Genomic DNA, 13182 nt, shown 5'->3' on the forward strand with positions numbered 1-13182 from the left:
AGCAACTAAAATAGGAGAAAAAATTCAAATTCGATTCTAAAATTCAAGATCAAGTCTTTTTTATAATAATGGGTTACCGAGATACCTACATAGCTCTGATTTGTCATTTCTTTGTGTATTGAAGTACTGGTTAATGTACTACTCTCAGGGATGAATTTCATATTTTTCGATCGAATTCGACTCGTGAATACTCATGAAGCATTTTTTTGAACCGCCTTGACGAGTCGAGAAGAATGAGCTGTGTTAGGTTAGGCAACGACATCCGATCATTGTGACAAAAGTTATGACTGTTTGAAATTTTGATCCTTGAGGTATAGGCTACCCTACTTAAGCGCGTCCGAGGGAAGGAAAATTGATACTTTAAGCGTTATTAATGTTATTTAAATAAACTTTATTGATCCATATTAAAGTATAATCAGTTTCCCTTCGAAAATTTCATAACAAACTCATCGGAAGTTCAAAATACGTTTTCAATCGGTAAAAGAAGTGATAAGTTTCAAATTTTCAATATATTTTCAAATAATTTTCAATAAATAAGATATGACTATGAAGTTTGTTTATAATCTTAATGGCGGATTTGTACCAAGTGACAATCAATGGCCATACTTTGGGTAATATAGTTACTGTAGAGACGCACAAACTGATGCTTTTGTTTTATAACATGTTACAAATTCCTTTTTGTCAATCAAACTTTTGTTGTACAACAAAAGTTTTATAACTTATTTTTCTAACAAAAGTTACATATAACCTGTTACATATAACAAAGTTACACAGTGTAAACGCAGCTTTATAGATTCTATTAGATTGAACGGAACTTGACAAACACATATGTTCATCATATGTATGATAAGTTATGTTCAATCTAATAGAATCTATACGGATTAAGTTATTAACTTTGGTGTAAACCCAGCTTAAGAGTTAATTATGATTCAACTGTGTATTGTGATTCAAATGAGTCAACAAGAACAGGTGACATCAGATACTTGTGGATGAGAAAACTACGTGAGGTATACTGTTCACAGAACTACTAGTTATTTTCCTATAGGTACCTTGAAAACTGACTATTCCAGCACTGATTACAGAATGCAGAGAATAACTTTTTCGCACTAGTGCAAAGTAGAACTTTGCGCACACCAGATTTGCAACATGACAACACAAAATAGTTGGTTATTATATAGAAGATCAGTGCGCGAGAACAGAAATTAAGTTGGCAACAATAACTGGTTGGATAAGAATCATTATTTTCAAAGTCTACATAAGATGAAACCCCCATCAAGCAATCCATCATCAGAGAGTTCTCAATGGCTCAGTTGGGAGTGCTGGACTGTTAATCAAAAGAAGTTGATAAGGTTGATGTGGTTTTCAATAGGTCAAGTATTCAGAACGTTAAATTTTCAGTTTTCTATGTCTTAATTTCGTTGAGTTTACAATTTGTAAAGTTCTCAGTTTGTTTTTGTAGTGTTAGCTGAAATGTTTTGCCGGCTCTCAAATGCTTCAAATTCTCGACTTCGTCTTAAACTTGAAAAAATGGGTTTTCAAGGTAATATTGGACTATGGAATGAATTCACGTTTATTTAAATTATTATCCTTAAATTTCAATAAAACCTTATATATACGTCGACTAGCAATTCAAATAGGAGCATACCTGCCAAATTTAATGAAAATCTATGGACGCGTTTCGCTGTAAATGTAGAACATAGTTAAAAACATACATTAGAGAGAAATGCAAAACCGTCGACTTGAATCTTGGACCTCACTTTGCTCGGTCAATTGTGATTTAACCCTAGTAAATGTTCATCAAAAGCTCTTTTTTGTGACTAATTTCTTGATTTCAGAGCCTGAAATTAAATTTTACTTGAAAAAACCAATTAAAAAAAATTTAGTCTGAAAACTAAAAATAATCAATCAATATTAACATATACACATAAAATTGAATTAATTCAATGTTGTTTATTTTTTCATTCACGGTTGAAAATGACAACACTAAAAATAGTCGAAACATGTGAAATTAATAGACATTTCAAAAAGATACTTGAGAATTTCAATTTATTCTATAATACCAGGACCTGGTAAAGGTAGATAGATAGGGTCCTGATCATACTTACACTCGCGATAGATACTTTTCACCAAATCATCCAGAAAACTACAATAAAAACAACATTAATTTTTTTAATAACTTCTGATTCTCTTACAAGCTAAGAAAATATAAATTTTGAAAGTAACTAGCAAACAATCTAAAGAAGAAACATACAAAGCCATAACTATAATATGACAATATACGTACGATCTTTGTTTTGCATTTTCGAGTGTAAAATCTCTTTGAAGATTGACTGATTGGATGTGGTTGGTCTTGAACTAGAAGGTTTACATCCAAACCTACGTTTAGATTCATCAAGGTTAAAATCTGAAAAAAATGTTACAAGTTACTGAGCAGCAGTTTTTGTTAAAGCGAAATAAAAATGAACGAATAGATTATTAATAAGTAATGTGTGTAACAGCCAAGACAATGGTTCATTTCCTCTCTCTTTATCATCAGAGTTATTTCTTAAAGAGTACTACTTAATATTAATCATATCTCTTCGATGAAGAATGTTCAATGTTGTAATTGAATGTTGAACTTTCATACCAAACATCAATCTCAATGGAGAAATAAGGTGTCAATGGAATTGCTATTAAATTTACTAAAAAAGTTAGGTTAAAAGCGGGGGGAAGCCATTTTTGAAAGGTAGGTGTTTACTGGATAAGATTTTTTTTATTTTCATAGCCACAAAGATTGAATCATTAGCAGCAAGCAAGTAGCTTCCCAATTCATTTCATTTTAATATAGTGTTTGTTTATATATTTATATTTTACCTTTTGAATAGCCAAAATTATCATAGTTAACCGAAAGTACCAATTGACTAAAGTGCTAGTTAATCTCGGGACACATATAACCGCACCGAGCCCGTGCCGAGGTACGGCCGAGCTACGTCCGCGACACGGTGATGATGGTAGGAGAAGACACATATCCGTGCGACAGCAGTGTCTCAGTTCTGTAGTGCTACTGTGGTCCGTCACTCGGCCGTGCTGCGGCGCGGATATGTGTGTCCCGGCCATTATTCTGTTCTCTTTTTATCATTTTTCATTCCCCTTTACAAATTTAGTGCAAGTGTCACATCTTGCTTACATAATTGGTGGAGGCGCCTTGCTTACATAATTGGTGGAGGCTCAAGGGTTTTTGATCAAGCTTATTTATTTGGACTTTTTCGGTTACCCCAGTGAAGAATCAATTTTTGTGGTCGCATTTTTCATTGTTTCATTGTTTTTAGTTCAGTGAAGTTTATTATGGGTCAAATAGTGAGTTTAAACCTTATGGGGCTGTAGAAACAGTTAGTAGGATGAATCTCGAGGATTTAATGAATTGGAATATTTTGGAACAATAATGTTATCATTGCCTATTACAAAATGGATTACTAATAACGGATTTAAACGGAATGAGAATAATGATTATAATTGAACAGATTTTGAGATTCACGATATTGGAAAGATTTAAAATTGATTTTGAGATTTTAAATTGTAAAGCTATGGTAATTGAAGATTTTGTAAGATAGCAAGATTTATTATAAATGCTTATTGAAGAGATTTTAAGATATGGAGAATTTATGATTATTGAAACCATATCAATTGGGAATTTATTATTGAATAGAATTGGATTGGAACAGATTACAATGGAAAAAACTTATACCTTTACTATTACCAAAATTTTTTGATGGAAAAGATGAAGAATTTGACATTGATGATTTTTTCATCTATTTTGAAAAGGTTGCCTTAGCCAATGGTTGGGATGAAAAGGATAATTTATTATATTTGCGGGTTTGTTTGAAAGAAAGTGCTGAGAAACATTTTGACGTTATTGAGGACGATTTGACTCGACAGAAAAATGTTGTATATAGGCCAGTGAAAGAGAAATTGATTAATTTCTTTTGATGTCCTCTCAAATTGTGGAAACTAGAAAAGGAACTGGATACTTGTAGCATGGAATTCGAAGAAGATGGCAGAGATTTTGTAGCACGAGTTTTATCTCTATGTAGAAAAATAGATTCAAATATGCATGAATCACGGATTATCAGGATAATCTTAAGAGGTTTGTCTTCAAATATATTTGAAAGAATTATAATGTGTAATTGTATATGGTGGGAAGAAAAAGATAAACTATAGCTCTAGGTTTTTATTTAACATCAAAAATTATTTATTTACTACGAATATTCCAATATGAAACGGTGCGAAACGGAAAACAAATGCAATTGAGATAAAGGAAAGATTACAACTATAATCAACAATCAAAATTTCTGATTATAATAATCAGATAATAATTTAAGGGCTACTCGCTTAGCTGATCTGTGGTCGTTCAGTTTTTTGATAATAAAAACAAAATTATCATTTTTAGAATTATTGGTCTGAAAAATAAAAAATGTACAATTAACTATTATCTTACTTTACCTTAAAAATTGTCTCTTGGCCTGAATCCTCAAGGTCCGGTTAAAACACTCCCGATTTTAAATGAAAAAAATATATATAAAAAAACTGCCAGTTGATGAATCAAAAACATCAGCCTTCCCTACAAGACTCAAATCCTGAAAATACAATTATGTAGGTTTAAACTGCCCTGACTGCGACAGCCTATAATTGAATTCTCAAGACAGAATCCTTCAGGTAACCAATGCCTTAACTCAACAACTAGCTTCACAACCGGTTCAAGGAATACGGCCTCGAAAGGAAAATTCAAAATCTATTTATGTGAAAAACACATGCAGCCTTGATTCACAGACCAAAAGTCAACTCACTCTTGTTTGTATAGCATGGAGCTAAAAACCATAATATTATTGCCTTCACGAAACGCGATAAAACACATGTTTCATCTTTGTACATTGGAGATCTTCTTTCTTTATCAATTACATTTAATAATTAAATCCACGACAGATTTCCAATTCACAAAAATGATAATATTTCAAAATTGAATAGGTTTTGATGTCATGTATGACAAATGTTACCAAATAGGACCATTGTAGAATTGTTTAAAATGTGGAGAAATATGAATTATCAAGCCAGTATTTAAATGAGTGGAAATTTGGGCAGGTGCAAGTATAATAGATGATATTATTGAACCAGAATTTGAAGAACTATTGGAATTTAGAAATGAATTTGAAATTGAGAATAATTTTAAAAAAGCTTTTATTTATGATACATCATGTGAGGATTTTAATACTTGTGATGATATTGTTTTGAATGAAATAAATATTTGTTGTGATGCTAGTTTTACACAAGTACATGAGGAAGATATAATTCACAAAGAGGAAAATATATGGAAATGATTGAGGAAGAATTATTGAACTTATTGGAAAGTGACTTTGATTTTTCATTTAGGATTGATAACAGGTTGTTTGAAAATTGTCTGAACTCTGATATAATTTGTAATGAACCTGATTCTATTGAGAAAATGCATCAAAATGCTAGTATCCATACTTATAAAATCCTTATCTCACTGACTCACTGATCACGATTTCTGGAAAACTACTGGATGGATTGCAATGTAAATGTGTGAGTACAATTAAAGTGTATTTGTGTTAGTGTACGGAAGCGCCGAGCGGCGCAACCTCCTCTCTCACTCTTTCTCTCTCACTACCTCTTCCGTCGCAGTCACTGTCAGTTGGTGCTAGGTTACATCTATTGTTTTGATGGAGGAGCGCATCCTGACAGTGACCGGCGACTCTGTTGCAATACATTTTGATCGGCTAATTGAAATTACGATCTGAATAAAACGATCAGACGTAGTGCAGTGCCAGCCATGGCTAGTTCTATCTGGAGCCGTCCAACTCCTATAGCTTACTTTGGTGAGTAATTGCTCAATTCAAGAAAAATTCACTCATACTACCCCTATTCAAAATTCACAGATCTATTCATATTATCTCTTTCAAAGTCTATTTTCATGGTTTGTTCGAAATTTCTGAGAGAGAGAAAGAGAGGAGAGAGAAATGGCAATTTTACATTTGATTTCTATAGAGGTTTAATAAATGTTTGAACAAAGGATTGTGAGCATCGTCTTCTTTAGTTGATTATTCTTGAAATGATTATTAATGAAATGATTTGACTATTATTAGGATTATGATTATTAATAGAAATGATTATTACTTGATTTATGTTTGATTACGGCTTTGCTTAGAGTTTAATGTTAATGATTGATGCTCTGATTAAGTAGATGACTGCTTAAGGAATTTGGTTAGTAGTTGATTAAAGTTTGGAATAAATTTGATTAATTATTGAAATAATTTTTGGTTATTGATAAGATTAAATTTTGGTATAATTTTGATTTATTATTGGAATAATTTTGAGTTATTAAGGAGATTGAATTTTGACAACTGTTTGGTATGATAAATTTGATTAATTATTGAAATAATTTTTAGTTATCGATAGGATTAAATTTTGATTCATGTTTGGAATAATTTTGGTTGATGCTCGGTTTAATGATGATTAATGTTTAGTTTAGGGAATAATAATTGTATTTGATGTTCTGATTCTGAATTTGATTGCTTACGGGATTTGATTCGTGATTGATTAATGTTTTGTTTAGTTCACTGATAACGATTGATGATTTGATTAAGAATTGGGTTTACCTTATTGAGAATTTAGGAAGTTGAATATTATGTTAATGAAATTCCATTTGATGGAGCGCGTCCAGAATTGATTGGAAGGGGAAGACTGAGGATAACAGTCCTGTTAGGTTAATGGTTAATTTTCATGGTTTCCTTGTTTAAAAATATATTTGTTGAGTAAAATACAGTTGTTTTATCGATATGAAAGTGATTTTATTATTTTGATTATATACCGCTAGTAGTGTAATAATGGGGGTTCTAGGACCAGAGCTAGTAGTGTAATAATGGGGGTTCTAGGACCAGAAGTTGATTGTTAATTTGTTTGGTTAGAGTTTGTCATTTTCGAGTCTTTTGATTATTGTTATACTGGAATTATATATTTACTTATTTTATTAAGAATTAGAACTTATTCTGATGATGACTAATTTCAAGTGAACTTTTGTTAGAGGAGGTACCTAGTGAGGTCCTGAATAGTAATTGTAGACTTTACAAACTAGAAATATGAAAAGCAATTAAAATAAAGATTTTGATTTGAATTTGCAATTATGATGACTACTGTAGCAGATATCAAATAGATGTCAGTAGTGTTGCTAATAATTGGAACTTTTATGTTTATGATGGTTAATAAAACTTTATCTTTTTACCTGCATTTGTGTAATTTTTATTGATTTGATAGTTGTAAGACCTTGATTGTAAGGGTAGCCTTGAAGGGTTCTGCGACGGTTACATTGGTGGCAACAGTGGGATTGACTGCAAGAATGTCTGTCAACGGAGAACCTGCAGCAAACAATGCAGAACTTGGCGAGAACAATGGGGATCCTGTGAACAACCGTCCGTTTCTCGAAATGGAAGAACTACGTGTACAGGCCCAGGAGCTTCTAGACCAGGCTCAGCGGAATGAACAGGAGAGAGCCAGATTGACCAGGGAGCTAGAGGAAGTCCGGATGGCATCGTCTTCTCGGCCCGTAACGACGTCCACATCTACCAGAAAGGATCTGGGTCTGCAATCCCTTATCAAGACCTTCTCAGGGGAAGCTGGAAATCCGACTGTCAAAGAATTTCTACAGAATATCAAGTTGGTTGCTCAGACTGGTAATTGGGAGGATAAAGACCAACGGCTCATCTGCAGGCTGAAAACAACTGGCGCAGCTGCTGCATGTCTTGAAATTCATCCAGAGTTGTCTGCAGAAAGTGTCACCTTTGCGGATTATGAGAGAATCCTGCTCAAAAGATTTGAGAAAACCCTGGACCCAGAAAGATGGCTGCTGGCGCTGAGTAGTCTCCAACAACAACGGGGTGAGAGTCCACGGGCATTTGCTGATCGGTGCCTTGAGTTGGGTTTGAAGGCAATTCCAATACCATCTAACCCAGGAGAAGCAGATTGGGCACGTGCGCAGATGCAACGGGCAGTTTTGGCTGCCTTCATAAGGGGCCTTCAGGGTGCAGCTGCCATGACCCTGCAGATACATCCACCTCGAGATCTGGAAGCTGCCATCGTGGTAGCCGAGAGAGTGGACCAAGCCACCAGCAGCCAACCTGCCGATGTTTTTGCCCTGTTACATCAGCCTTTCCAGAGACAGGAAGAAGAACCTCATGTGAATGCACTCCCCGTCCGACCAACCAATGGTGCATCATCTCCTGCTAGCAGTAACCGAACACCAGGAGCCTGCTACACTTGTGGTGGGAGAGGACATTTTGCTAGAGACTGCTCAAGCCGCCGAGATGAGAATCCCAGACCAAACAGACCAGGAGGAAATCGGTCATCGCGAGGAAACCAGAGATCTCCCTGGTTTTGCTTTGTATGTGGCGATCCCCAACATATGTCCTATGCTTGCCCAAAACGAGTAATGACTCCAAGATCAAATCCCGGCAACCAGATAAACTGTACTACAACTACTAATGGCAGCAACAGTCATGGTTCCCCAAACAAGGAGAGGCTGGGAGTTGCCTCACTTCCCGGCCAGTAAATTTGGAAGCTAGTGTCAAGAGAGTCCCCAGCATCAAGGCCATCCAGAGTGGGTTATATGTAACATTGAAAATCATGGGCTTGGCCAAGTCTCTACTAGTGGATACAGGGGCTGAGATCTGCGTTCTGAAGGAAGCAATTCCAGGAGTACTGGTAGCTGCAGGAGGCATGCAGGCTAGAGGAGTAACTGGAAACTCGCTAAGGATTCATGGCATTCAAGAGGTGGAATGTACAGCAGCCCAGCTACAAGTTAGACACCCTTTTGTAATAGCAGCTGTGGATATAGCCGGAGATGGATTGATTGGTTGGGATCTTTTGAAAAGACTTGGGGCTCTAATTAATGCAGACGAAGGAACGGTAACCTTCAGAGGAGTCCGGGTAGCAACCACACGGAGGTGGGCCGACATTGAATATAACTCAGTAAAGGATACCAGAGGTATAAGGGAAATGAAGGACAGCTGTACTCAGACTCTTTCTGTTTGCGATGTTGGAGTCCAGGTGGAAATAATGCCTAGATTTGAGAAGGGCCAAATAGAGCAAGACAGCCTGTGACAGCCAGGCAAGGAAACTACAGCCAGCTCAACAGACCCAGAGCCCCTTTCTACTAATTCACGAAATTACAAGAAACAAAGAAGACATCGAAAGCGCTCTAACCAACTTAAACCAGAAGCAGAAGCAAATGACCTGGATGGCTCACCAGCAATACAAGTAGAGTATGATCATCAGGAACTCAGCTTTGGAGTGAATGCTGTTTGCCACACCATTGTACCAGCCCAGTCAGAAGTGTTGGTGGAGGTACAAATTCAGCAGGAGTTCCAAGGAGAAGACATGTTGATTGAACCTGTACCTCTGCCCTCAGGTTTGCATGCTAGTAGAAGCATAAACCGACCAAGGAAAGGACAGACATTTGTGGGTGTGGTTAATCTAACAACTGCACCATTGGCCATCCACCGAAATCAACTTCTTGGAAATGCAGAGTACATCCAACAAGAAGAACCGAGTTGTCAGATAGCTTCAGTCACCAGCAGGGAAGAAAAAGAAAACCTTGAGCTTCAATTGACAGAGAAACTAAAACACCTACCTGTCAAAGATGCAAGAATTTTGGAAGAAGTGCTAAGAAAATATGCTACTGTATTTGAAGAGCCTGGAAGGGAAGGTTGCAGCATTAATGTGGAGCATCGCATCCCTGTGACCTCCGATCAACCAATCAGCAAACGGCCCTACCGGGTACCATACCACCTTCGACCAGTGGTAGAGGAACATCTTGCAGAGATGCTTGACAAAGGAGTGATTGTGCCTTCAACCAGCCCTTGGAGTGCCCCTGTGGTGTTGGTGAGGAAGAAAACCACTGATGGTACAATCAAATACCGTTTCTGCACAGATTTTCGAGCCTTGAATGAAGTCACAAAGACAGATGCATACCCTCTACCCTTGATCAACGAGACCTTAGAAAGCCTGGGACGGAGTCGCTACTTTTCCACCCTAGATCTGCACAGTGGTTATCATCAGGTGCGCATCGCTCTGGAAGACCAGGAAAAGACCGCTTTTACCACTGTCGGAGGCCATTTTGAATATCAACGGATGGCCTTTGGCCTGACGGGGGCCCCTGCCACATTTCAGCGACTCATGGACAACTTGTTGGCTGAAATTAAGGGTATTGAATGTTTTGTTTACCTGGATGACGTAGTTCTGTTTAGTAGCACCATTGAACAACATGCAGTCAGGTTGACCCATGTTCTGGAACTGTTTGCTAGAGCAAATTTGAAGGCCAATCTTGGAAAGTGTGAGTTTGCCAAAGATTCTGTAAAGTATCTAGGACATCTGGTAACTTCCAAGGGTGTTCGAGCCAACACAGAAAAAATCCAAGTAGTGAGAAACTTCCCACGTCCAACTAACATCAGGGAAGTACGTGGCCTGCTGGGGCTCTTCGGATACTATCAGCAATTTGTGCCAGATTTTGCTAGAGTCACACAGCCACTGACCGAACTGACTAAGAAGGAGATACCTTTTGAGTGGGGAGCCAGCCAGGAGGAGGCTTTCCAGAATCTGAAAGATGCCCTATGTTCAGACCAAGTACTCATATTTCCAGACTTCGAATGACCTTTTATCCTGGCAACAGATGCCTCTGGAACTGCAGTGGGGGCGGTTCTGTCACAACAAACTGACGAGGGAGAGCGACCAGTAGCTTATGCAAGTCGCCAGCTCAACGCCGCCGAGCGCAACTACTCCACAACTGAAAGGGAGTTGTTAGCAGTTGTATGGGCTACTCGCCAGTTCCGCTGTTACCTGTTAGGACGAAAATTTACACTGGTAACTGACCATGCAGCCTAACGCTGGATGCTTAGTCTGCGTGACCCCTCTTCCCATTTAACCAGGTGGGCCCTTCGGTTGGAAGAATTTGAATATGATGTAATACACAAACCTGGAAAGAAGCACACCAACGCAGATGCTCGGAGCCATGCTGTTATGAGTATCACCTTGCACACTCTGGAAGAACCAGAAATTCTAAGTGAACAACTGAAAGATGCCTGGTGTCAGGGGTTGGTGAAGGAGGGTCGAGGAAGTAATAGACGAGGGGTGATATGGTGGACTGCTGGAAAAAGGGATTCTACCCAATGGAAGATTGCCACACCATCGACTCTCTGCACTCGTGTTCTGCAGCTATGTCATGATGCCCCATGGGCTGGGCACCCTGGCGTTGAGAGGACACTACTACGTGTTCAACACCGTTATTTTTGGCCAGAGCTCCAGAAAGATGTCCAGGAGCATGTTGGCGCATGCCATGAATGTGCCATGAGGAAAACGCCAAGGGCTCTGAAGGTACCATTGGAACCAGCATATGAACCAACCTATCCCTTGGAGATGGTGTCGATGGATATAGTAGGTCCACTGCCTACCACCCATAGTGGAAACCGCTATTATCTCAGCTTCATCGACCATTTTACAAGGTATGCTGAAGCAGACACTCTTCTGGACCAGACTGCGGAATCGATTGCAGCAGCTTTTGTCACTCAAATTGTTGCACGCCATGGAGTCCCAACCAGGCTTATGAGTGACCAAGGAAGAAACTTCTTGTCAGTACTCTTCACTGAGACCTGCCGTCTGCTAGGAATCCAGAAAATCAAGACCACAGCCTACCACCCAGAAGGTAATGGCCGAGTTGAGAGACTTCATCGCACCCTCAATGAGTCCATGGCCCATTATGTGAAACGTGATGGACAAGACTGGGACAGATGGCTTCCCTATGCCCTCATGGCCTACCGGTCTGTTCCTCATTCCTCCACTGGGTACTCTCCCTACTACCTTTTGCACGGACGGGATATGATACTACCAGGGACTATCCCCATTCCGGAAGAGTTGCAAGGCCACTCTGTGGAGAACCATCTGAGAATACTCAAACGCCGCCTCCAGACAGCCTACCACAATGCTGCCAAGAAGTCAACTGAGGCAGCAACCAAGCGAGCAGAGGTGGCCAACAAAGGAAGGAGACACCGGGAGTTCAATGTTGGAGATATGGTTTACCTACATGAACCAGCGATTAAACCAGGAGATTCAAGTAAGTTCCATCGACCCTGGACAGGCCCTTACCGAGTCAGCCAGTGGATGTCGCCTGTCAATTACATGTTGATTTTGACGGATGGGCGACAGGTGAATGTTCACGTAAACCGACTGAAACCCTGCCTTCGGTCAGACCAGCAGGAAGTTGAGGATGACCCAATTGAAACCAAAGAAGACAACAATGATCAACATTTACCGGCAGAAAAGACAACCCTGAATGACCCTGCCAAGGAAGATCAAGAGGAACAGATATATTACTCACCCCCAGACGATGAAGAAGGGACAGATTTGGTTGTAGAAGAAGAAGAAGAAGAAGAAGAAGATGAAGAAGAAGGAGAAGAAGAAGAAGAAGTGGAAGAAGCGGAAGGAGAAGAGGATGTTTTTGAGGATCTGTTCCCGCCAAGCCCTGACTCCCCTGACCGGTTAGTTGGGGACACCACCTATGAACCTGAAGGGAGGGGACAAGCATCAACTCGAATGTCTCCTTACCCCCTGAGAAGTCGCACAAGGACCATGACCTAAACATCCATAGGCAGGCAGAGTGACCTCTGAACTGAGTAGGGGGTTCCTCTGCAAGCTAACGAGTGGATGGTTCATCAAAACCTCTTGAAGGAGGTCCAAGAATAATGGGTGAGAGATAGAGTAAGATAAGAATTGTAACATGAATGGAAGAGGAAAGGGGAAGTGAAGAGGATTAGCAAAGTAGCAAGGAGTAATACCACCCTTAATGTTTTACAGGCCTTTGGGGTAGCCTGGCCAACATGGAAGAGTCTCGTCAGATGGGGGTGTGGTTCGTTCCTCACGGCGATGTCCTGTTGACTGGCCATCAGTGGAGGATCATGGTAGCCATCAACGTCACCGAGATTGGAGAAGGCCTTCATCAACTGAGACTCCGAACAACAGTCACCCAGGAACAACTTATCAAACTTTCCTCCCAGGACCCCATCTTTGGAGTGCACTCAGATGCAATGAAGAGAGTACGGAGTCTACAGGACGAGATGAGTGAGGTCCTCCAAACGCTCCACGACT

The 13182-nt window shown here is 39.2% G+C and overlaps 1 protein-coding gene across 5 annotated transcripts in view; it reads right to left on the minus strand.

Annotated features, from left to right (window-relative positions):
• Window positions 1-13182, minus strand: part of LOC111047095 — a 98659-nt gene that overhangs the window by 48683 nt on the left and 36794 nt on the right. For all 5 annotated transcript variants that reach the window (XR_005571325.1, XM_039428248.1, XM_039428249.1 and 2 more), the window contains one exon: window positions 2285-2404. Coding sequence is in view for 4 of the 5 variants with exons in the window: in XM_039428248.1 (XP_039284182.1) it covers window positions 2285-2404 (120 nt within the window). In the remaining variant the exon portion in view is untranslated. The remainder of the gene's footprint in view (window positions 1-2284; window positions 2405-13182) is intronic.

This window comes from Nilaparvata lugens, chromosome 5, assembly GCF_014356525.2.
Source record: "Nilaparvata lugens isolate BPH chromosome 5, ASM1435652v1, whole genome shotgun sequence".
In the NCBI taxonomy this organism is placed as follows: domain Eukaryota; kingdom Metazoa; phylum Arthropoda; class Insecta; order Hemiptera; family Delphacidae; genus Nilaparvata; species Nilaparvata lugens.